The 26195-nt window shown below is 42.6% G+C and overlaps 1 protein-coding gene across 1 annotated transcript in view; it reads right to left on the bottom strand.

Annotated features, from left to right (window-relative positions):
* Window positions 1-26195, bottom strand: part of LOC308102278 (serrate RNA effector molecule homolog) — a 35493-nt gene that overhangs the window by 9154 nt on the left and 144 nt on the right. The window contains exons 2-14 of the mRNA XM_080451917.1: window positions 23733-23855; window positions 22651-22761; window positions 20080-20268; window positions 17814-17874; window positions 16698-16825; window positions 13096-13265; window positions 9995-10227; window positions 8045-8236; window positions 6989-7103; window positions 6047-6195; window positions 4069-4209; window positions 2604-2786; window positions 387-554 (exon numbers count right to left, since the gene is read on the bottom strand). Coding sequence (XP_080308043.1) covers window positions 387-554; window positions 2604-2786; window positions 4069-4209; window positions 6047-6195; window positions 6989-7103; window positions 8045-8236; window positions 9995-10227; window positions 13096-13265; window positions 16698-16825; window positions 17814-17874; window positions 20080-20268; window positions 22651-22761; window positions 23733-23851 — 1959 coding nt within the window. The 5' untranslated portion in view covers window positions 23852-23855. The remainder of the gene's footprint in view (window positions 1-386; window positions 555-2603; window positions 2787-4068; window positions 4210-6046; window positions 6196-6988; window positions 7104-8044; window positions 8237-9994; window positions 10228-13095; window positions 13266-16697; window positions 16826-17813; window positions 17875-20079; window positions 20269-22650; window positions 22762-23732; window positions 23856-26195) is intronic.

The raw sequence follows: 26195 nt of genomic DNA, 5'->3' as shown, positions 1-26195 counted from the left end.
GAGTCTAGGACGTGTGGAGCGTTGTCCAGGGTGTTTTAGAGAAGAGAGAAGAGTCTAGGACGTGTGGAGCGTTGTCCACAGGGTGTTTTAGAGAAGAGAGAAGAGTCTAGGACGTGTGGAGCGTTGTCCAGAGTGTTTTAGAGAAGAGAGAAGAGTCTAGGACGTGTGGAGCGTTGTCCAGGGTGTTTTAGAGAAGAGAGAAGAGTCTAGGACGTGTGGAGCGTTGTCCAGGGTGTTTTAGGATTAATTCATTTAAATGCATTGACCATACGTCACGCTGTGGCCACGTTTGTCGCGTGCAAACCTGCATGGACGATAAAAACGTCTGAGCGACTATTCGTTATTTTTTTCCTGGGTTCCCAGCGATGCCCGTCGTCCCGGCTCACCTTCAGCAGCTTGTCGTCCGTTTCCATGGCAACATCCGTGGAGGCGGGGTCCTTTCCGTCGCCGGCCTCGTTGCCCCCGGTAACGCCGGTAAGCTCCTCCTCCTCGGCGCTCACCTCCTCTATCAGGTAGTCTGTGATGTTCTTCAACACCGGGTTGGAGTCTGGAAACTGGAGATGAAACATAATGTAACAGGTAGTCATTGTAATGTTTTAGTGTGTGCTAGAGCTGCAGCAAACTCCAAATTTATATTTATTTATTTGACAGGGACAATACAAAAACAATGTATCAAGTCATAAAACATGAAACCGTTGTATAGTATAAGGGGTTTATAGCCGAGGCTAATTTGCGACCCCAGCCCTCCCTGGTTAGGCCTTTCTATACAAATATCTACCTAGTGAAAAATATTGATTACAAAAAGGACATGCATGAAGCTCTAATCTAAATAATACAAAAGCAATCACATTCCCAAAAGTCATGAAAACAGTGACGTTAACGTTTTAAAACCTTCCTAACATATTAGTGTTCGCAGCTTTGGTTTGATTTCAACCAGTATATGAAATCACGGCTAACTTTTCTCTGTTTCGTCATCCCCGAATTGTTTTTCAATAAGACTAACCTGGCGTCACCAGGCTTGCAACAAGGAGGAAACCGTGTTGATTTTGACAGCACATTTTGATTTAGTCAGTGTCTTTTGAATACAATTCCATTTAGTTTTAGTCATGTTTTAGTCATCTGAAATGTTTTACTGTTAGTCTAGTTTTGGTCGACTAAATATCATAAGATTATAGTCGACTAAATCTACTGTTGATTTAGTAGACTATAATGTATTTAGGCGGTGCCTTGATGGCGTCATAATGGCTGGTTTTACACTTGGTTGCATGATGAAAATGGCAGATCTAGGACGTGTTCGGCTAGGACCGGTAGGCAGCGGTTCCGGTAGGAGATACAATGGAGACTCTCCTACCGGAAACACTGCTGCTCATCAAATTATTTCTATTTCTATGTGTACGTGCCATTTGTAACACGTTCTGTACGGCACTTTATAACTATGTTTGGAAAAGTGCTTTACAAATAAATTCATCCTCATTTGTCTCATAGATTTGTCCATTTCTGGTGACAGACACAGTGGAAATATTGTGTGTCATCTCTCGCTATTAATAAATTATAACATCTGGTTGTGCTTGTAGAGACTCAGAGAGGAATTATAGAGCTGTGTAGCTCCTAACCTCCTAGAACAACCTCTCTTGAATGTCGTAAAGGCACTGACAAAGTTCTTTATGTTCTAATTAACCTGCAGAGTTCTGTATGTTCTAATTAACCTGTTAAGTTCTTTATGTTCTAATGAACCTGCAGAGTTCTGTATGTTCTAATTAACCTGTTAAGTTCTTTATGTTCTAATTAACCTGCAGAGTTCTGTATGTTCTAATTAACCTGTTAAGTTCTTTATGTTCTAATTAACCTGTTAAGTTCTTTATGTTCTAATTAACCTGTTAAGTTCTTTATGTTCTAATTAACCTGCTAAGTTCTTTATGTTCTAATTAACCTGCAGAGTTCTGTATGTTCTAATTAACCTGCAGAGTTCTGTATGTTCTAATTAACCTGTTAAGTTCTTTATGTTCTAATTAACCTGCTAAGTTCTTTATGTTCTAATTAACCTGCAGAGTTCTGTATGTTCTAATTAACCTGCAGAGTTCTGTATGTTCTAATTAACCTGTTAAGTTCTTTATGTTCTAATTAACCTGCAGAGTTCTTTATGTTCTGGTTTCCAGGGTGTGGATCAGTGTACCTGTCTATCTGCCTACGTGTCAGTGTACCTGTCTGTCTGCCTGAGTGCCTGTGTGTCTTTGTGTTCAGCCTCATCTCACACAACACAGTGAAATAACACAGATTGACAATTCCGTAAATAGACGACTAGAAAACGCCAAAAGCCATGCATATGAGCCACGAATCCCACGGTGAAATAACAGGGGCTGCAACCCGGAAGCAGAGCAGTCCCCACAACATGATTTACCATTCTGTGCCTATCGGTATATAACCTAGCCTCAGTCGGCTCAAGCGAACCTGGCAACGTTCGGCATGGCAACTCGCTCGCTCCGTGTTGCCGCTCCTATGCACGGCATTTGGGGTTTTCTAGTCGACTATTTACGGAATTGCAATCCTGTGTTATTTCACCGCGTGAGATCGGGTTGGTGTGTCTGTCTCACAGAGCAGTGTACCTGTCTGTCTGTCAGCGTGTCTGTCTCCCACAGCAGTCCTCTGGTATCCAGGGTGTGGATCAGTCTGGCAGACAGCTTGATGTCGTTCCTGACGACAGGTTTATGGTGAGTGAGACCGTTGACGTTACGGACCCGGCGGGCCAGATCCCTGTTCACCACCGGAGCTAGCTCACAGTCACGCAGCTACACACACACACACACACACACACACACACACACAAAGTTAGACAGGAGAGCAGGGTTTGTACTTCCACACATTTTCCCATTTTAAAATGCCATACTTTTCCAGACTTTCACACCATATATATTTACATCCTTGACGTTTATGTAACATGAAAGCTTCTCAAATACAACCGTTAATTTGTTCCATTCTGACTATGCAGGCTCTGCTACTATGTTGCCAAGAGATATGTTGTAGATCAGCTATTTTCTTTTTTATATCTTGAAAATGTGGGCAAATCTTTGAATGTTTATATTTTTAAAGCGAACATTTGTGTCTCAAATCTTATCTTCTGGGGGGTCCCTGGAACTAGACATTTTGAGATGGAGGACGGCGGTCCTTGACAATTATGATAAAGTTTGCGCACCACTGATATTTAGAAACATATGTTTTTCATAAACCCGTTCTGATTTCGAAAACTTTCCCGGATTGAAGGGGTTAATCAACCCCTTTGTCAAGTGGTGAAAATAGCCGATCTACAAGTTCACAACACACACACAAAACATGGTGTTATGTATATGTAATGCCCAAAACAGGGACACCAGGCTGAAAGTGTCATGTACATTTAAATAACTGTATACATTCAACCCCTACAGTAACATAAGTGATGTTTATGTACAATTCACCAGACAACTAGAAAAGAGAACTGTAGAGTCCACTAACTTTTCTTCATGGGCTTTTCATAAAGTATTACAAAAATACTGTTTACCAGATATATATATATATTTTTATCCCCCGATTTTTTCACCCGGTGCCAATTTTCTAAGTGATCCTGGGCGCTACACTCCCCTCACCAGCCTAGGGAGGCCAGGGCCGAGCTCATGCCTCCTTCAATGCATGAGAGCCAACTGACCTTCTTGTCACCTGACAGGGGAGAGTTTCCCTGGTTGGACGTAGCGCGTGGAAGGAACACGTTATTCCAACCAGTTCCCTTCCCCTCCATCAGGCGCCCTGGCTGACCAGGGGGAGGCAGTATAGAGACCAGGATTACTACATGTTTTTGTGAGGGTATTAACTACCCTGAGAGACACGGGGAGAACATGCAAACTCCACACAGAGTAGGCCCTTTCACCAACCCCACCTAGGGTTTAGGCGTTACCAGATAATTATAAATAAGTAAACTAACTGCACCAGTCCTACCTATACGAGTACTAACACCAATATACGGTGGGGGGAGGAGATGTGTTACCCTGATGTTCTGAAGGGGTGTGTGTGTGTGTGTGGGGGGGGGGGGAGATGTGTTACCCTGATGTTCTGAAGGTTCCAGCAGGTCTCTTTGATGTTGACAGTGGGGTCGAAGGTCACCCAGCAGCGCCTGAAGAACCTCCTGTCAGGCTGTGGGTCAGAGAGCGCCACCCGCAGGAACCCAGGGTACCTACGACACAACTACACACACACACACACACACACACACACACACACGCTTGGTTAGCATCTAATTTGATATAATGTGCATTAAAACAGTAACAAATGACAATAGATCAAGAAAAAACTATATATACATTCCACAAATCTTTGTATTGATTTGTCTTGATGTTTTCATGACTATAAGGTCAAATTAAAGTACTTTTCAGTAAGCTCTCAATTTATTTCTTATTATTCCATGTGTAACTTTCCATGTGCTACAGAGGCTGAGAAAAACTCATGTTTTATTGAACGTTGACAGTCGTTTCAGAAAGGTTTGAGGAGGTTTTTAGAATCATCCTTGGGTCTAAATCAGGGGTCTTCAACAGGGAGTCCGGGACCCCTAGGGGGTCCTCAGAGCTACTGTAGGGGGTCCGCCAAATCTTTGTGTGATAGGATTTAGTTTTTTTTACATTAACCACTTGAACCCTAGAATTCCTTTACTGAGGAGAACATTAGCCAAAAATAGCAGATCTACAAGCTGCAAGGCGTTGTGAGCTTGTAGATCTGCTATTTTTGGCAAAGGAGGTATAGGTCTCAGCTAGGGGGTCCTTGGCCTGAAAACGTTGCAGACCCCTGGTCTATCACATATCTGTGGAGTACCACTGCCCTCTCCTGGCGCTATTGGTGTACTGCTGCTATTGTAATCTCATGAGTGAAACTCAGTCAGTTCAGGCTCAGTCTATGAACCATGTGAAAAGACCCCCCTTCTTCTATGTTTAGCTATTATCATTGTAAACCTATGTTCCTGATGCTCTACATACAGCCAACCAGGTGAAGAAACCACAGAGTGAGGCTTTAATGAAACATCCCAGAGCGTTTTATAGAAGAGGTTTCTGAATCTTCTTCGTTTAAGTACATCTTATGTCTAGGTCTGTCACAATTATTACATATAATCGTCTAATCGCAATTATGTGAGATAATCGTCATAATCGTTTCCATGTGGAAAGATTTTCACACATTTTCAAATATTAAAAAATAGCAGAAGTAGCAGATCTACAAGCTTAAAACGCACGAAGTGACGCGTTTTAAGCTTTGACACGTTTTAAGCTTGTAGACTTCTCTATTTTTACATGAATAAAAATGTTCAATAAATCAATCATTTCTTTGTATATTTCAGTTATTTGTCACGTCTGTCCTGTGTGATGTTTGATTATGAAGTCTATGGTGGCAGGAATGTATAGATCACCAAGCATATGTATTGTGTATTTGTTCTCATTGAAGCAAGGTTTCACATAAATGTGCTAATTAACTCAGCTACAGCTGTCCATCTAACAGCTGAGCTGACTCCTCCATGCTACTCTCACTGTGTCAGCTATGTGTATTTATGTCGCTCTTATCTTTAGTCCATACCTTATATATGACCATTTAGAATAGCATCTCTGGTACAGTGTGGACTATAAGAACTGTGTTAGATGGGTGCTCAGGGCTGCAGGAGCAGGCCACTAGGCCTGTTTCATATGATCTGTACGCTGTTGCTCTGCTGAATCTTCTTAAATAAATGACCAACACTTCACCTGACTGGGATATTAATATTTACATAGTAAGTCTAAAAGGCTTCATATGTTCCAGTGTTCAACGCCAAACACACAATTAAACCGCAATTACTATGCATGTAGGACGCTGGTTGGACATTCACTTCAGCACAGATGTGTTACAGATGTGTTACAGATGTGTTACAGATGTGTTACAGATGTGTTACAGATGTGTTACAGATGTGTTACAGATGTGTTACAGATGTGTTACAGATGTGTTACAGATGTGTTACAGATGTGTTACAGATGTGTTACAGGTGTGTTACAGATGTGTGAATACTAACAGCAGTGATCTCGTCCTTGGAGACTTCAGGACAGATGTTCCTCATGAACAGGGAGGTGGTGAGGTGCAGAGGTCTGGGTTTGGGAGGTCCCTCCTTCTCCCTCTCCTTCCCTCGCTCCTTTCCTCGTTCCTTACGGCGCTCCGCCCCGTCTGACGCACACACACACACACACACACACACAAAACGTTGAAAATGCTTTGAAATATTCCATTTCACTCATGCCTATTTGTATCATCAATGTCTCTCTATAAATTCCCCAAATCTCTGCGTGTGTGTCTGTCCTGATCTCTCAGACACACCAGAGATTCTGTGCATTTAATAGATCAGAGTTGAGACACGGAACAGTTACACACATTTACAGATGTCTACATATTTGGCTGATATGGGCTGATCCTAGGACTGTGTGTTTTTGCTGTTGTTTGTTCTGTGTTTTAGCTTTATCCGGTGTATTAGTTGTTTTATTTTTCTGTGCAGCACTTTGGAAACCTTGAGTTGTAAAATGTGCTACAGTATATAAATAAAGTGGATTGGATTTAGCCTCTCAGACTCAAAACTTAGAATATTTTGTTATTGTTGGATAAGATTTTGTCCACAATTCCATCCATGCTGTACTGATGTTGGTTCAATGGGAGAGATAACAGGTAAACGTTGATCAAAATGACAATTATCTAATTCAGTAATGCAGATGCTTAACTTTTTTGTTTAAATGTTACTCTCTGAAGAGTTAAAGATCTATAAGGGTCCAATTGGTTACCGACTCCCCATCATTTAGCTGGGGACCACCTGGAACCCCCTCAAGGACCACTGGTGGTCCCCAGGACCACTGCTTGAGAACCACTGATATACACTATGGGACACAGACAGACAGACAGACAGACAGACAGACAGGCAGGCAGACAGACAGGCAGACATTGATAAACAGGTGATTTTTGATTGACATACCGTCCTCTCCTTCATCCTCCTCTTCCTCCTTCTCTCCATCAGAGTGGGAGGAGTCAGAGTCGGTGCCACTCCCCTCTCCGCTGTCGGCCGACACGCTGCGCTTCCTCTTCCTGTCCTGAGATGAAGGGGAGGGGCTTAAACACGTGTTTTCTGCTCAACAGCATAGATATAGAAACCTAGATACCTCATTGGCCTCTGCAGTTCGTTGGAGCAACTGGTATCGCGGCCACCATTTTCGCGTAGGCAAACGGGACACTCAAAGTGACTACTGGCCAATCACAGCGTTGACTACTGGCCAATCACAGCGCTCACAACGCGTTGACTACTGGCCAATCACAGTGCGTCTTTTCTAAGACTTGTCAGAATCTAGTTGTCCCGCCCGCACCAGCCTCTGATTGGCCTACCGAACGCCGCCTTCTGTGACACACGCGGAAGCTTGCCTACAGCTTGCCTACGCGAAAATGGCGCCCGAGATACCAATGCCTCAGAGCCGAAGGAGGCGTCTACCTTTATATGTCTATGTTCAACAGCATGTTTTAGCAGATCTATACGATGGGCAACTGGCTGCCCGGGGGCCACATTCACTTAATGTGGCCCACAGGTTAATATCAGAATACTGATATATTATTGATGTCAGCGGTTATGATTCCAAACATGACCCGTTTTAATTACTTCACTCTATATTAGTAGCTTAATGACTAGTATTAACATTCTAGTGTTTTTTTTTATGTCCAATGTATTTGTATTTAAGTTCATAAAGTTAACATAAGTATAACTAAATGCATTTGAAATGAAATACAATTTTAACTTTCTAATAAAACAATAGCATAACAAATCTGGATTCCAATTCAAAAATAGCAGATCTACAAGCTGAAAACGCTTGTAAGTCGCAGTGCCATGCGTTTTGAGCTTGTAGATCGACTATTTTTGCTACTTTTGTGTGACATAGAATGGCATCACCCCTGATACAATACAATTCTTCTTCTTTAATCTTTTCCCGCCTTTTTAAACTGGTTTACTCCAGTATGGAGCCAGGTAGGTTACCAGCATACTTACTTTCTTTCTCTTCTTCTCTCCTCCTTTCGCCTCTCCTTCCTCTCCTTCTTCTCCTTCTTCTCCCTCCTCGCCTTCTTCTTTCTTCTCCTCCCCTTCCTCTCCTTCCTCCCCCTCCTCTCCTTCCTCTCCCTCCTCCTCCTCCTCCTCTGCTTTCTCCTCTCCGTTCTCCTTCACCTCCTCTGCGCTCTCAGGCTGGAAGCACACGGTACCATGACATCACCAACACAATACTTTTTAAATTTTGTATCATTTTTTTGTAACCCATATTTTTGTCACCCAGTGCCAATTGCCTATGTAATCCTGGGCGCTACTCTCCCTCTGCCAGCCTAGGGAGAGCCCAAGCTGAAGCTCATGCCTCCTTCAATGCATGAGGAGCAAGCAGGCCGCTTCTTGTCACCTGACAGAGGGGAGTTTCCCTGGTTGGATGTAGCGCGTGGAAGGAACACGTTATTCCAACCAGTTCCTTTCCCCTCCATCAGGCGCCCCGGCTGACCAGGGGGAGGCGGTATAGAGACCAGGATTACTACATGTTTTTGTGAGGGTATTAACTACCCTGAGAGACACAGGGAGAACATGCAAACTCCACACAGAAAGATCCTTTAGCCAACCCCACCTAGGGTATGGGCACTGATGACGCGGAGGAGAAGACACACCCCCAGCGCCCCCGGGCGGGAATCGAACCCAGGACCTTCTAGCTGTGAGGCGACAGCGCTACCGACTGCGCCACCGTGCCCCCCCCCCCCCCCCCCAACACAATACTAACAACATTACAGTCATGTAGGCTATTACCCGTGAGAGAGGGCTGCATGTTGATGAGAGATAGCCTGCGCTCGTGCGCTCAGCACAGGTTTGGAGCGTCGGGTTTATATCCTCAACCCAGCTGTACATAACTCCACATAGGACACGCTACTGTACGTTTGGAGAACTCACTGTCCATGAAAAGATAACAGCGGTGCGGCCGCACCAGTCCCGACTCCCGAAAATGCTCTCGCATAAGCGCTCGTGTATTTTGAAGATAGCAGATCTACAAGCTCACAAAGCTTGTAGATCTGCCATTCTCAAATAGCCAATGCAGCCAGATCTGCAATCTTATCTGAATGACTGTTAACACATTCCATGCCAGAGTTTAATCTCATAATGTACTCACCAGTGCCAGCGTTTTATTGTTGTTTTTTTGTTTTTATCATGTCGCCACAGACCTCGCTAAATAAGTTAAAAGTGCGCGTTCATTTGGTTCTAAACACACAGCGGATCCGTGAGAAACGTCCAGCGAAAACAGTTTCCAAATGCGAGCCGCCATCTTGAAGCTACAGCCGATACACGCTAAACAGTGATCAGCGAGGAGAAAAACAACAAACCGAGAAAATCGAGTTTTAAACAGGATCCCAGACAGGAAGCGGATACGATCGAAAAAACCGGAACCCGAATAATTCCGTTTCCGACCGAAAACCGGAAACGGAAATGGATCAAAAAAATTCGGAAAGTGCACCTTGGGCGATTAACATGGGAATCGGCGGTTCGCGTAGATCTACGAGACTGGCACGCTGCGGCTTTAAATAGGTTCGCGTAGATCTACGCGATTGGCATTCAATGTGTTAAAGCAGTTTGTTTAAATGAGTTTATAAAATGTTATCTTTTCACAGGGATTATTTATTAGTGTGTTGGATACATGTGTCCAGATGCCTGTCAGACGGTCAGACAATGCTGCTCCGCAGGTCTATGATGGAACAAACAGGTTCAGACAAAGTCAACGACTGCCTCAGACCTGTCGTGAGATCTGCGTGGGTCGTACGCTAAAGTCGAAGTCAGGATATGTTGATAAATGCAGAAAGTTGCGGTGATCTCACCGTACGCCCATTATTTGGTCTACACCGTGTTGATAAATGAGGACCAAAGAAGTCTAACATGAACACAGTACCTTGTCAACAGTGTTTGGTACATAGACAGTACCTTGTCATCAGTGTCAGCCTTCCCAGCAGCCTCTCCGGTCTCTGGCTCTTCAGTCTTGTCGTCTCCAGCGCTCCCAGTGGGGGGAGGACCACCAGCAGGAGGCGGACCACTCCCAGAGGGACCCTCGCCCGCGGTGGAGCTCCGCCCCTCCCCCCCGCCCGCCACTACGGAGGCCGAGGGAACCTCCAACACCTGGAGGTCATGATCTGTACCGCCCTCCATCTTTATGACCGCTACAGACAGAGAGACATAGACACACACAGAGAGAGAGACAGATGAGACACAAAGAGAGAGACAGACAGAGAGACACACAGAGAGAGAGACAGATGAGACACAAAGAGAGAGACAGACAGAGAGACAGATAGAGACAAAGAGACAGGGTTGTCACGATTAGAGATGCACCGATACAGGTTTTTTCGATCCGATCCGATATATTAATTTGGATATTTTCCGATATCCGATAACTTTGCCGATATCTGATACTTACAGTAAATACTAAATATAATAAAAATGCATTATCTTTCAATTAAAGCCATTTATTAATTGTAGGATAGGCTTCAGTTCAAATAACTGCAAAATGCAATGGCATTGGCAACTCTTTTAAATACTTTGGGCCTATACTTTAAATACAAAACTATCAATCAAGTGCCTTACAGTGCAAATACATACAACTGGCAAATACAAAAAAGTGGCAACAAGGAAACCACATCGGTGGCTTGTTTTAACAAATAAACAAGTGTCTGGCAGTGCAAACTGCAAATACTTAACTGGCAAATACAAAAGAAGTGGCAACTCCTTTATTTGTTTTACAGAATATTTTAAAGTGCAATAACAGTAGAAAAATAGACTATGATCTTTCACCAAAAGAATTAGAGTAGAGAGTAGAGTACCTACAAATACTAAATTAAAACAATGTGCATAGCTGCTTCTTAAAATTGTATTAAACACAATAAATAAAATACTGTAGGTCTGTTTTAATGCAGCAGCAAGCACTGTAAACAAGGAGACCACGTCTCTCATTGTGTAGTTTCACTACTGACATCTGGTCCTCTGACGTTAGCCCAATGTCGCTAATCAGTCTCTCACTGTACATTGGGTGAGTGTGGAGAATTATGCTTTTAACACATTGACCGCCAGAGGTTAATCTCATAATGTATTCACCAGTGCCAACGTGTTATTGTTGTTTTTTTCACGTCGCCATAGACCTCGTTAAAATCCTTAGGATTGAGCTGTGCACTGTTTGTAAACATCGCGGACATCTCCCTGCGTGTACCAGTCCAAACCACGTGTCAAACGGAGCCGCCATGTTGTAGTTAGAACGGTTTAGGTTAAACAGTGATCAGCGAGGAGAAAAACTACAATCGAAGAAAATGGCGTTTCAGTGTGCGCTTTAGAATGGAGGGCCTACGGGATCTGCAAAACGTGATCCTGAATAATTCCATTTCCGGTGGTGTTACGATGAAATGTGCCGTACTAGAAAATTAAAAAAAGTTTTTTTTTCGAAAAAAAGGAAAAAGCACCACAGCCCGTAGGCTACGGGATCGGCGCTGTACAGTTGGATTTATCGGCCCGTAGGCTACAGGCCCGGCGGTGAGAGTGTTAATATCACGGTGCTGCTGCAGGTGAAAGAGTGGAGGCCCAGGGGCTCACACACCAGCGAGTTGATTAAACCCACAATGAAGGAGATGCTGGATAACTGGAAGATCCCGCTGGCTAAAGTACATGTGGTTTTGAGAGACAACGCAAGTAACATGAAAAAGGCGATGGATGAGGTGCTGGTTGATAGTTTGGCCACACACTGCAGCTAGTTGTTCACGAGGGGATTCTCTCCCAGCGCAGTGTACATGATGCCCTCGCTAACGCAAGGAGAATAGTGACACATTTTCTCAAGTTGCACAGTCAGTCCCGCTTTGAAGACATTCAAACAGAGCTAGGGCAGGACACAAAACGTATTCAGCAAGACGTTCAGACAAGGTGGAACAGCTCGCTGATACAAAGCCTACTGGAACAGAATATACGATGAAACACTTTCTCCACCCCTCGGAACGTTGGCTTCACATCATTGCACTGTGCTGCGTCTCAATTGTAAAATATCTCCAAATTACGGACATGTTTTCTTTGTTTGTGCCGGCCCGGCTCCACCAAACGAAAACACTTTCTTCAGCGGTGCTACTGCGTGTCGCGACTCGCGTTGATAGGCAAACGGAAGACTCGCACCAAAACTCATGGCCCCATTGTTTTTTCGCTGACCAGCGGTTCTCATTTGTTTTACTGAGGATAAGGTTAGAAATAAGTTTAGGGTTAGGCATAGTTTACTGATGTTAAGTTTAGGGATAAGGTTAGGTTTTGGCACCGTTTTACTAAGGTAGGTTTAGGCATAGTTTACTGAGGTTACGTTTAGGAATACCGCCGGATTTGCCGCGGGGCGACTGTGTTTTTGGACGAGCGTTTTGGTGTTCAGTCTACAGGCTGCCCATGCTGTGAAGCCGTGAGAGAAGAGTGGATAGCGACGAAAAAAAGTTTTCTGGATAAGATTGTGAATTTGTGGGATCGTTTTATTTAATTAATAATGATTTGCTAAAAGGTTTGCTTATGGGCTTATGGGCGTGATTATGCTATATATTATATATATATATATAATATATATATATATTATATTATATATATTTATAAACCAGAGACTCTTTTTTTTTTTTTTTTTCGGAACGTGGATTGGTTACGTCATGACCGATATCCGATACGTGAATTAAGTCATATCGGAACCCGATACCGATACGGTATCGGTGCATCTCTAGTCACGATCATGACATTTTACTTGATTAACTCATTCAGTGCCATTGACGTCTAACACGTCTAAATCTACAGTTGATTCCGGCAACTGAAATGTATTTTTGTTGGGCCGTTATTTATATTTTGCTGTGTGCTGAAAAAAAAGATTCGTCACAGTTTTAGTCGACAGAACTCAATCAGCTGACACCTTAAAGTGACTATATGGAAATAATTCCAAAAATAAAGTCAATGTGTGAATGAACCAATCAATTGTCTAGGATGGAATTCCAAAAATTCTATAAGGAAAAAAAAAAAAGATCTCTCTACTATACCTGCATCCATCAGTTTGATGATCTTGGGGGCGTGTTCCATGTTGAGTGACAGGTCATCCAGCCAACCGTTCTCCAACAGGAAGAGGAAGACGGACAGTCTGGTCTTGAGGGCGGCCAGAGACTCCGCCTTCTTCGTTGTGATGTCATCGGGGTGGTACTTAGAACGAAACCTGAGAGAAACAAAGAATAATGCATATAGAGTGAGTGAGTGAGTGAGTGAGTGAGTGAGTGAGTGAGTGAGTGAGTGTGTGTGTGTGTGTGTGCGCGCGCGCGCTCAATTCCGGGCCTTCCCCTGTGTTAGTGTCCAAGTAGTCTCGTGTTACCAGACTGTTGCCTCCTAGCCTGGTAAACCCTCCCTCCGGAAATCTCAATTCTATTTGATTCCAGGAGTGAGTCTGGCATGAACCGCCTTTCTGCAATATTGGCTGTGTATGGGTCCTGTATGCCAAACGGCCGCGCCTATCAGCGTCGTCGCTCATTGTTCTGTGATTGACAGCTTACGTTGGCCAATCAGGTGGCGAGTTCGAGTGAGCCCAAAACACGAACGGCAGCCATCTTTTTCTTGTCCGCTATAATCTCCGCTATTTTTTTACTTCAAAAAGCTCTCTAACTTCTATTTTGAGGCACGGAATTTACTTATAAGATATCGTTTGGATAGAATTTAGTTGTTTAACTTCATATATGTGGTCAATTAATCATGACAAAGCTCTAAAAATTTAGAGAACCGGTAGGGGCGGGCAGTGACACCCATGTATCCGAATAAGGCAACCCATTTTGGGCACGGACGTCTCAAAAGTCCCGTTGCGTCACATTACATTGGTGAACTGCTGATTGGCTGAAGGGGGTAAATTATCATTGGCTGAAGGGGTTGTCAGTCAACGGTATTACTCCCGCCCAACTCCAGCCCACAGCCAATATTGCAGAAAGGCGGATCAGGCCAGACTCACTCCTGGAATCAAATAGAATTGAGATTTCCGGAGGGAGGGTTTACCAGGCTAGTTGCCTCCCACAATGTTCAAATGTTTCCGGCATACAGTCTGGGACTCTGAAGCTCTGATCATGATTAGAATATAAACCGGATGTGGAGCCTCCTCTCCATTTCCGTTTCGTCTTTACAGTCGGGCAAATGTATCCTAATATAAATACAAATCATCTAAGTATACATAGCTTGCTGCTTAGCAGAAATGGAAATTAAAAAAGTAAAGTGTAAAGATATTTTAAAATATATTTTCATGAACGGAAGTGCCAGTTTCCTCTCTGGGATTTTGGGAGTTGTAGTTCCAGACTCTATATATTTGTTGTTAGTGTAAGTTACAGGAGTTCTTACTGTATGGTGTGTGTGATATGAAATGTAAGCTTTACCATAATCACAGTAAACATGATCAGCTTCAGTCATATTCAAGGGCTTTAGGGGGGAAATTAAAGTGTGGTACGAGGTGTACACTCCAGTCTTAGCCGCCGTACATTGGCTCCCCATCAATTTCAGAGACCAGTTTAAAGTCCTGGTGCTCACTTATAGATCTCTACATGGTCAGGCTCCAAGTTACTTGACCGATCTGGTCCCACGCTATGTCCCAGAAAGGGCCCTAAGGTCTGCTGAACAGGGTCTGTTAAAGACCCCAAACACCAACCTTAGAACCAAGGGGGACAAGGCCTTTCAAGCTGTAGCCCCCAAACTGTGGAATGCTCTCCCCCCAAGTCCTGAGAGACGCAGAGCCTCGGTTGACATTTTTAAAAACCAACTCAAAACGCTTCTATTTGAACAGGCTTTTGTTGTCGTCACATGATTTTATTTTCCTTACCTGTTTTATTATCCCACCTGAGAGAAATGTGTGTCTTTTTGTTTTGTGTTGTTGTTCTTATTGATGTATGTAAAGCACTTTGTGAGACTCCTCTGTGAAATGTGCTATATAAATAAAATGTACTTACTGACTGACCCCTGTGCCTATCTCAGTACTCATTACATAAGTTGCTCTGCTCCTGCTCCAGAACAACGTTAAATTAGATCATAATTGAAGCACAAAAAGGTTTTTGTAGCAGGGCTCTGAAAACTAAAATGAATAGTAGCTAATGGTCCATTTGACGCTCTCCCATGTGTTCAATACTAAACCTAAATAGTTGTTTTCCTATGATGTGTTTTCATGTTCTATGATGTGTTTTCGAACAATTTTGTCTTGGTTGCCCAAAGGTGCAGTTTTTTTGACGCCTCGTACTGCATTATAACTCCACTCACTTTCAGTTCAGCAGAGGTGTGTGTGTGTGTGTGTGTGTGTGTGTGTGTGTGTGTGTGTGTGTGTGTCCTGGGCATGACGTTAAACTGCCCCGTTGTAACTACCATCGTCAATGTAGTCGGTGCAGTGGATGCATTTCTGTGGACTATGTAGCTTGCATACAAGAAGACATTTCTCACTGGTGGAATCTACCAACAGCCGACTCTACCTGACTGACAGCCCCGCCTTCCCGTGAACAGCTACCGGGAAGAGAGGCAATAGACAAGGTGGCCTTCCAGCGGTATGTCCGTCCGCTGTCGGGATAGCAACGGGTCAACCTCCAGGCTCATGAGAACAACTACAGAGAGAGCTCTTTAACCCATTAAGACCTGAGGTTTTTTGAAAGTTTTGAAATTTTGAAACATTTTGAAAAAAAAAATCTAAAACATTTTCTTTCAAGATTTTTTTTTCAAGATTTTTTTCAAAAATAGCAGATCTACAAGCTCGTAGCGCGGCACTCGGTGCCGCGCTATGAGCTTGTATATCTGCTATTTTTGAATAGCCAAAGACATCTAAAGTGACACAGATGCGTTCCAGGTATCAATGGGTTAACACCAAGCAGCAGTGCAAGACTAAGAACTTTGTTTCCTCTGGTGATCCAGCCTATAGGACATTACATTATACCCACGGACTGGTTGTTGGAGGGTTTCAAACAACTTGGGATGCCCAAAGACCAGGCAGAAAGGCTGGCAAAGTATTGTGCTGTCTCTCTGCTGCCATATGTGACGGAGCCGCCGCTACTCATAGTGCTGAGTGACATGTGTGTTGTATCATGAGGACATATATCCATGAGGTTGTGAATGTATCCTTTACTGAACCTACAATATTTGTGTCCCTGTATGCTTTCCCTGTGTGTGGACATAAATAAATAGTTAAACTGTGTGTGTGTCCAGCCGACGCTCGTTAGTTATTACGATGCGTTTCTGCATCAAATAGAACTACACCTAATCTAAGATACCATCAAAGTCAAGAACGTTTACAAGTGACCGTCTCTGGTATTGTATGATTGTTTGTTTGAGCTGCTGGAAATAACTAGACTACACTTGGTTGTCTAAGTCCAGATGACAACAATATGGCTGTTATTAACACATGGGGCGCCAAAACCCAATACCCTTCGGAATCGAATCGTGAGATAGAAGATTCACAGCCCTAATGGTTTCCTCTGCTGTGAATGTGTGTGTGCATGTACGTGAGTGTGTGTGTGTGTGTGTGTGTGTGTGTGTGTGTGTGTGTGTGTGTGTGTGTGTGTGTGTGTGTGTGTGTGTGTGTGTGTGTGTGTGTGTGTGTGTGTGTGTGTGTGTGTGTGTGTGTGTGTGTGTGTGTTACTAGTACCATTCGTGTTCCTTGTGTGTTAGGAAGAAGTCCTGCAGTTGTTGTCTCCTGAAGTCCAGTTTGTACTGGTTGTACCTCTTCACTGCCTCCGTCTCATCCACACTGTCCTCCAGGTTCAACAGGAACTCCTACACACACACACACACACACACACACGTCAGTTAAATGTAGGGATGACCCCATTAGCTTACAGTAAACAAGGTAAACACGTACATAGAATGTAGAGACAGTGTAGTGTCTCAGTAAACTATAGGATCACAGGTAAACAATGAACCTAGCATCTCTAAATAATAAACTATCAATATAATAATCTGTACTTTTGAAACTATAGGAAACCACGTAAACAATGAACAATTAATCAAAATGACATTTTAACATTGTGGTCAAGAAAAATAATCACACCTAAGTAACGAAAACATGAGAACAAATGACCAGGATACACATGTCTGCACGGTCCTCATATCTAGGGTGGAGAACTACACAGGCTGAGGCGTTTATGAGACAGAGAGAGTTTACTATCATTATTATGATTATGTACTAGGCATGTAACTCACGATACGATTCGAATCACAATACTAGGTTCACCATAAAACTTTTCACGTTTTTCTTAACACAAAATTATTTTCCAGACAAATGACCGTATAAATCTATTTTTTGTATTATTTCTCTTACACAAATCCAGTATTTTCTTTTTTTTTTCTCTCATCCTCTTTTCAATACAGTAGAAAATGACTGAAAACCTGTTTTTTTCTTTATCAATTCTCATTTTACACGGGAACCCCTATTTGTAACTCTACCTTTCAAGACGGGAATCCTTTTGGGGTTCCTGTTTCTATGTACAGTATATAGCGACATCATGTTTTTGTAATTTTTGCATACATATTTGAAGTTTTTAAGAAAACTTAGGTCAGGATTTAGAAGGCGTTTTTAGAATCGACCTCAGGTCTACATGGGGTTAAAAAGATCCTGTATTTTCTTCTCGTTTTTACACATCCTCTGCTCCATGATTGAATCGATTTAACACCAGTTTGAGTCCATTTAAATGGATTAACGATGACTCGTTCCATGCATATTATTATGTACAGTACTGATGATTTATAATGCTGTGAGTGATACCTTGAAGCTCCTCATGGTGGGAGGTCCGGCCGGGGGCATGTCTGGATCAGACATACCTAGTCTAGAGAGACAGACAGACACACAGACAGACACACAGACAGACACACAGGCAGACAGGTGTGTAGCGATCAGCCAAATGAACAGACATTAAACATATTAAACATTATCTATGACTTTCTTTAACCCATTAAAACCACGGGAATGTTAGATTTCAGCGTTGGCCGTTCAAAAACAGCAGATCTACAAGCTCGCAGCGCGGCACGAGCTTGTAGATCTGCTATTTTTTGAACATCTTTGAAAAATCGTGAAAGTGTTTGAAAGATTTTGAATAGATCAGATCTACAAGCTTAGCAAGATTAGCAGATCTACAAGCTCACAGCCTGCGAGCTTGTGCATCTGCTATTATTTATTTTAACACAAATATTCTCTTCTGGGGGGTATCGTGGCACAAAGAAATGGGGGGTCCGCGGCCAAATACACATCATTTTAAGGGGTCCTCGGCATGTGTAGAATGTGCCTCAGGTTCTAATGGGTTAAAATAACTCACCGTTTTCTCTTGGCGTTTTCCTTTGACTATAAAGAGGGTGGAGGAGGGTTCTAACTGACTGTTTACACAACCACACACACACACTCACACATATTTATACACACACACTCTGGTTTGGGGGTTTTGTTCGGAACGGAAGAGGACTTTTTCTTTTCTCTTTTGGAATGACATGAACGTTTGGGTCAAAGGTCACCCGTTGTGTTTTACAGTCAGGCCTGGAAAACATGACATGAGTTTTGAGTTCATCTTTTCATTGGAAATGAATTACTGGACATTGTTTCACAGTTTGATAGATGATCCAACTGCTGTTCACTGTCATTAGAGAGAGAGAGAGAGATAGAGAGAGAGCGAGAGATAGAGAGATAGAGATAGAGATAGAGATAGAGATAGAGATAGAGCGAGACAGGAGGAGCGCGACAGATAGAGCGAGAGAGAGAGCAACAAAGAGAGAGAGAGCAACAGAGAGAGAGAGAGCGTGAGAGAGAGACCAAGATAGAGAGAGCGAGAGATACAGTTGTGATCATTAGTTTACACACATGTGTAAAGAACATGCATGTCGTGGCAGTTTTGACTTTGCAATAATTTTCACAACTCTTATTTTTCTGTGATAGGTTGATCAGTTCTTTGTGCAGGCCGTTCTAAAACCTTAATTCAAGCCTGATTCAGTCATCCCTTTACCACTGTTGAGACCCAAACTTCTGGCTGATTTTTTCCTGAAGAATGTTGAGGTTATCCTCATTCATTATTCCATGTACTCTCTGTAAAGCATCAGTTCCATTTGCAGAGAAACAGGCCCAGAGCAGAACACTACCAGCACCATAGTAGGTGTGGTGTTCTTGGGGTTAAAGGCCTCAGCCTCTCGCCTCCAAACATATTTCTGGTCATTGTGGCCAAACAGCTAAATGTTTGATCAGCCACAAACTCCAGTCGAGCCTTAAGGTGCCTCTTCTGGAGCAAAGGGCTTCTTTCTCACATGGCAGCCTGTCAGCCCATGGTGATTATGTTATGTAAAACATGCTTGACTGTGGACACTGACACCTGTGTTCCAGCAGCTTCTAATGCATTGCAGACCTGCTTTTTGCTGGTTCTGGGTTTACTCTTGACCATCCTGACCAATGTTCACTCAGCAGTAGGTGATAGATTGCGCTTTCTTCCTAATCGTGGCAGTGACACAGCTGTGCCATGCACTTTATACTTACAAACTATTGCTGCACAGCTGCTTATTTGATTGACACAACTTTCTGCACTGCCAAGGGACAGCATGGCTGCATGTATATTTTTGACCCCGCAGATTTGGTCACATTTTCTGAAAACCCATAATAAATTCATGAACATAAAATTGACGTTGTGATTTCTTCGTGTGACACGGAAGAATTTGCTCTGATCAACCTATCACAGAAATGTAAGAGTTGTAGAAATTATTGTAAAGTCAAAACTGCCATGACACACATCATACATATTATTCAAGATTCCAATTCAAAAGTAGCAAAAATAGCAGATATACAAGCTCAAAGCGTGTTGCACTGCGACACATTTTGAGCTTGTAGATCAGCTATTTTTGCTACTTTTACACATGTATGTAAACTTCTGATCACAACTGTAGATCGATAGAGAGTGAGATAGAGAGAGCACGAGAGATAGAGCGAGAGAGAGTGATAGAGAGTGATATAGAGACAGATAGAGCGTGATAGAGAGAGATAGAGTGAGTGTGTATCTTACCTGCCCTGCAGTGGGTGAGCGGCGTGGTGGGGGTGCGGGGGGAGGTGGGGCATGTCGGGGTGCCAGCCCCCCTGCATGCCCCCCCCTCCCCCGCCGGGACCCCCCACCCCGAACGGCGGCATGCCGCCCCCTCCCCCATACGGCATGTCGTAGCCCCCTCTGTAGGGCTCTCCTCTGTGGCCGTCGTCCCTGAGGAGAGAGAGAGAGAGAGAGAGAGAGAACCAGTTCAGACCAGAGGAACCGGTGCATCATCAGACCCCGCTATGCAGGAGTACTGCACTATGAGCTTGTAGATCTGCTATTTCTTTTTAATCGTGAACATTTTTGGCAAATCTTTATATATATATATAAACTGCCCATAAAAAGTTCGGAAACTTAACCCATTGAGACCTGGAACTGTCATTTTTTGATTTGAGCTAAAAAGCATTATTTTACACTTTGGGCTGTTCAAAAATAGCAGATCTACAAGCTCATAGCGCGGCACCGAGTGCCGCGCTACGAGCTTGTAGATCTGCTATTTTTGAAAAATCGTGAAAATGTGTGCAAATCTTTGAATATATATATATTTTTAAAGCGAACATTTTTAACTCAAATCTTTGCTTCTGGGGGGTCCCTGGAACAAAATATTTTGGTGGGGGTCCGCGGCCAAATACATATCATTTTGGGGGTCCTTGACATGAAAAAGATTGAGCACCACTGATACATACGTTTTTTCAGAATACTGTTGAGATTTAGGAGACATGTAGAATCGGCTTCAGGTCTCAATGGGTTAACTTTGGTCGATTATATCTCCCCTTTAATAATACCAATTGGTATTGTGTTTTATATCATTTTTATCGTTGATTAGTCACCTTTACAACGAGGTACAGCTTGTAAGGATCGGGCATTTGTGGAATGAGTAACACAGCTAAACGTATGGGTAGCGCCTCCAAATAATGTGCCAAAATCACCCAACATGCTTCTGTTGGTAATCACTCTTGTTCTGAGCAACCTGCCAGCACACACCTGCTGAGAGGTGCCATTACAGGTGTGTGACTGACACCTGAACATGGGTTCTACAACTTTGTTGAGTTTGTGTTGATGCTCCAAGCAGTAACACTACCACCATGGAAAGATGCCACGTTTGTCCCTTCAGGATAAGACCCATGGTGCAATAGGGCTGGTGTTCCATTACGCAGATTACGCATTATTTGGTGTCAGCCCTGGTACCATTTGCAGGCAGGTGTGTGCCAGTCACAGGTGTGTGACTGGCACACACCTGCCTGCAAGGTTGACATGTTGACATCAGACGTTCATATTTACAGAGACCCAGCCACAGTGTTTGTGTTCCATGCTCCCTTCCGGAAGACAAGATTTCACCTGTGATTTCATCAAAGTCAGCTTGTAAACACTACGGGGGCCCATTTGGGACAAAAACACTGTGGTGAGGTTTCTGTCATTATTGAACTTCAGATATCAACAAAACAATACATATAAAATCGCGATCAAATTGTGCAATCTAGAGCACGGACCGTCCACTCTGGTTTTTAGCTGCGGTGGACTCGGAATGGAGTTATGAAATGTTTCTACTGCACCACTAGTCCTAGGATAAGATATCATATATATAAAAGGTAAGGAAAAGGCTAGTCTCAAATTCTCCTCCTCACAGGAATCACTTGAGGATTGTTTGTACCAGAGTAAAGGCCTTTGCAGACAGGGTGCGATTTTTCGCACGGAACAAACGGACAATATAATTTTTTTAATGAACACATGGTTCTCTATGACCTCATGCACACCGGCTCCCAATTTACCGTGCGGCGATGCGATGCGTTTTTTCCCCAATCGAACCCAGTTCGATTCGTGCGTCTTTTCGCATTGCGGTAAAAACTGATTGACTAATCGCACCCTGCAAAGGCCTTAAGTGTCGTCTTCATTGTTGCAACAATTAATATAATCATTCCAGTGTTTCCCCTCGCCAGAAGCTGAAGGTGTGGGGGAGGATCGGCGAAATTATTTACATTACAAAAAAGGTTGGGTTCTCAAAATGCATATTTGTGCTCAAACACGAAGACTTATATAGTACATGTGCACAGTAATGAGCAGGAAAATATCTGTATAGTTTATATATGAATTGTCTCCAGATTTAGGAAAATATACTTTTATTAGACCAAGTAGTATAGACAAACTGTCATACATAACAAAAAGTCACTGGTGGAGGAAGTACTCACACTTCTTACTTAACACATTACCTGCCAATCACGGATATCTCCATGATTTTTTTTTTATCATACTGTGGCCAGATTTAAGGGGTGGCGGCCCGCCACCCCAACACTGCATTCAGTTACGAAAATACACGACAACACTATAACAATACTTTGTGTGGAGACAGACGCTGTCTGCCACAACATTTATACGGCGTCTCTGTCTCGTTGTGATCACGTCCCAGAATGAGTCTTACCAGTGAATCTCTTCTCATGGTAGATAATATATAAAACAGTCTCTCCTCATGGTAGATATCTAGATAACAGTCTCTCCTCATGGTAGATGTATAGATAATATATAATGGTAGATATGTAGATAACAGTCTCTTACCAGTCTCTCCTCATGCGTTTGTGCTGAGGGCTGATGTGTCTGGGAGGAGAGAACCTCTCTCTACGACCTCTGTCATAATCCCTCCTCCTGTCTCTGCCTCGGTCCCACTCCCTGTGTGTGTACACACACACACACACACACACACACACACACACACACACACACACAGAGCATGGATTACAGTTCTTCTACAATGTATTACTGTCATAACATAATGATACAGTAGCTGCATTGATGCATGCATCAATGTTTTATTTCAACAATGGAAGTATATGGATATGTAAACAGAAACATATCATATCACTTGACTTTGTATCGTATCGTTTTGCAATGCAAATAATGAGTATCCAATCATTTTGCAATGCAAGTACTTGTGCATTGTATTTAGACATTTTAATAAGAAAAAATTAAAAAGAGGGATTTAATTACTTTTCCAATGTGAGGGTTTGTCCATAATGTGTTCAAATTAGGGCTGTGAAATATCTGCTATGTCACCATTACATTCCCATTCTTGGGGGTCACGATTACGATTTTTTTTCAAAACAAACGATCCTCGATTAAAAAATGTTTTTTTTTCTGATTCAGACCAGAACTTGCCACTTCTCAAAAAATGTCATTTTACAAAAATACAGAATTATTTTTTTGGGGGGGGGAAATGAGAATCGATTCTGAATCGTCCAACATGAGAATCGCGATGCGTATAATTTTTTTGCCACACCCCTAGTTCAAATACAATGTCCATGTCTTTGTAATATTTATATCCATAATAATAATAAATGTTTCCCTTAAAAAACCTTCACTATCCACACAGATTTAATTTCTTTGCTAAATAGTTACTGTATGGATTTTAAATCATCTAATCGTATCGTCATGAATGAACCCATATCGTCCATGTATCCTATCGGCAACAATGTGTTGTGATGCGTATCGTATCGCTGTTACAATGTATCTTTACACTCCTACAGTCTAGCATCAGGTCTAGAGCTCAAAAGCTGTGTGTGTGTCTGTGTCTGTGTGTGTGTGTCTGTGTGTGTGTGTGTGTGTGTGTGTGTGTGTGTGTGCGTGCGTGCGTGCGTGTGTACCTCTCAGGCCAGTCCTCTCTCCTCCTCTCCTCTCGTTCTCTCGACCGCTCCATCTCGCTCCTCTCTCTCCTGAACTTGTCCCGCCTCCTCCTGTCAAACTCATCGTCGCTGTCTCCCATTGGCCTGAAAACACACGGTGACGAGCGTTAGCACCGCCCTCCTGAGTACTACTGACCAATCACTATCAGCCAAACCACAACGACCTGAATGTAGTTTATGTGAAGTTATACATTTATGATTGAAAACATATCATATTTAACCCATTAAGACTGGGACCGCATCTCTGTCATTTATTACAAAAATAGCAGATCTACAAGCTCATAGCGCGGCACCGCGTGTCGCGCTACGAGCTTGTAGATCTGCTATTTTTGAAAAATCGTGAAAATGTGTGCAAATCTTGGAATATATATATATTTTTAAAAGCGAACATTTGTAAAATATTTAGTTCCAGGGACCACACAGAAGCAACGATTTTAGTTACAAATGTCCGCTTAAATTTTCATGATTTTTCAAAAGTAGCAGATCTACAAGCTCATAGCTATGAGCTTGTAGATCACACAAAAGACGGCCACAAAAAAAATCCTGTCTGCCAAAACAAACCAAAATACAGAGAGTGTTTCTGCAGCTAAACACCAACTATACTATCCAATCAGGAGAGAGAAAGCATTCATCAGTTCTGTTGTTCTGCTCATTATTATTATTATAATTTACAATTTCACTTGTTTATCCCAGTGGTTCTCAAAGTGGGGTCCAGGGACCCCCAGGGGTCCTTGAGGGGGTTCCAGGGGGTCCCCAGCAAAATGTGTGAAAATAGCATCACAATAGTTTTAACCTTTTATACTTTGGGCTATTCAAACACAGCAGATCTACAAGCTCATAGCGCGGCACCAAGTGCCGCGCTATGAGCTTGTAGATCTGCTGTGTTTGAAAAATCTTGAAGATTTGTGCAAATCTTTGAATATATTTATTTTAAAGCCAACATTTTAACACAAATCTTTGCTTCTGGGGGGTCCCTGGCACAACATATTTTCAGATGGGGGTCCCCGGCCAAATATATATCAATTTGGGGGTCCCCTGGCATGAAAGAGATTGAGAAGCACTGCTTTTATGAGTTCTCTAAACTGATTGGATAAAAGTTAGCCATAGAATACGACTCTCGTAGATGCATTTTATGACGTTGGTTCTCAAAGTGGGGTCTGGGGACCCCCAGGGGTACTTGAGGGGGTTCCAGGGGGTCCCCAGCTAAATGATGGATAGGAACCAAATGGACCCTTATGGGTCTGTAACTCTGAGAGTGTACAAATGGAACCAAATGGACCCTTACAGGTCTGTAACTCTGAGAGTGTACAAATGGAACCAAATGGACCCTTACAGGTCTGTAACTCTGAGAGTGTTCAAATGGAACCAAATGGACCCTAACGGGTCCATTTGGTTCCATTTGTACACTCTCAGAGTTACATTAACATTGATTTTACAATATAAATTGGGGTCCCAGAGATATAAATGCCATTAAATGGGGGTCCGTAGCCCTAATGCATGTCAAACTGGGGGTCCTTGAAATTAAAATGGTTGAGAATCACTGCTAGAGCCGTAAAAATCTTCTCTTATGGGGGTCCCTGGCTTATCTTTTCAAATGGGGGTCCGCGGGGCTAATAAGTGTCAATCTGGGGGTCCTTGACATGAAAACGTTTGAGAACCACTGATTTATGATGTACAAATGCAACAATAAAGTGAATTATTATATTATTAACTACAAAAAGCATACATTATAGATAGTAAAATGATGTATAATTAATTAGTATTAAATAGGTATTATAACATAATTCTATATTATAATACCAGCAGCACATATAGTCATTAAAGTAATGAACACATTAATATATTTACTCATTATTACAATCTAATCAGATGACTGTGAAATGGGACATTCTGCACAATGAGTACTTTTACCTCCGCTACTCTTGAGTATATTTTGATGCCCAATACTTACTACAATGAAAAAGAATAATCCAGTAATGAGTATTAGTATCAGAGTATCTCTATATTGTGGTATTGGTAGCCTACTCGTTTAACTTAAGTAGCGTTAATAATAAACCAAGAGTAATCAAGAGTAAAAGTACCAGCAGTACCAGACATTCTGCACAAAGAGTACTTCTACCGTCGCTACTTTTGAGTATATATTGATGCCAATACTTACTATAATACATATTGAATACAAGAACGTTTACTATGAGGTAATATCTGTACATTGTGGTACTTTCTCTACAGTACTCAGTAATAATAAAGTAATAGAGTATTTTGTCGTATCAGAGGAACAATAAGTAAGCTAGCTGTGTGGCTAACAGGTTAGCATCAGAGCTAGCTAAGCCAGCATGCTAGGCTATTAGCAGCTAACAGGCTAACGAGCTGTGTGATGATGCTAACAGGCTAATGCTAGCGGTGTGGTGTGTAGTTTATGTGTTT

This window comes from Gymnoscopelus braueri (assembly GCF_963280865.1).
Source record: "Gymnoscopelus braueri genome assembly, chromosome: 15".
NCBI lineage: Eukaryota > Metazoa > Chordata > Actinopteri > Myctophiformes > Myctophidae > Gymnoscopelus > Gymnoscopelus braueri.
The sequence above is the reverse complement of the archived record's forward strand: the minus strand, read 5'-3'. Positions and strand labels throughout refer to the sequence as shown.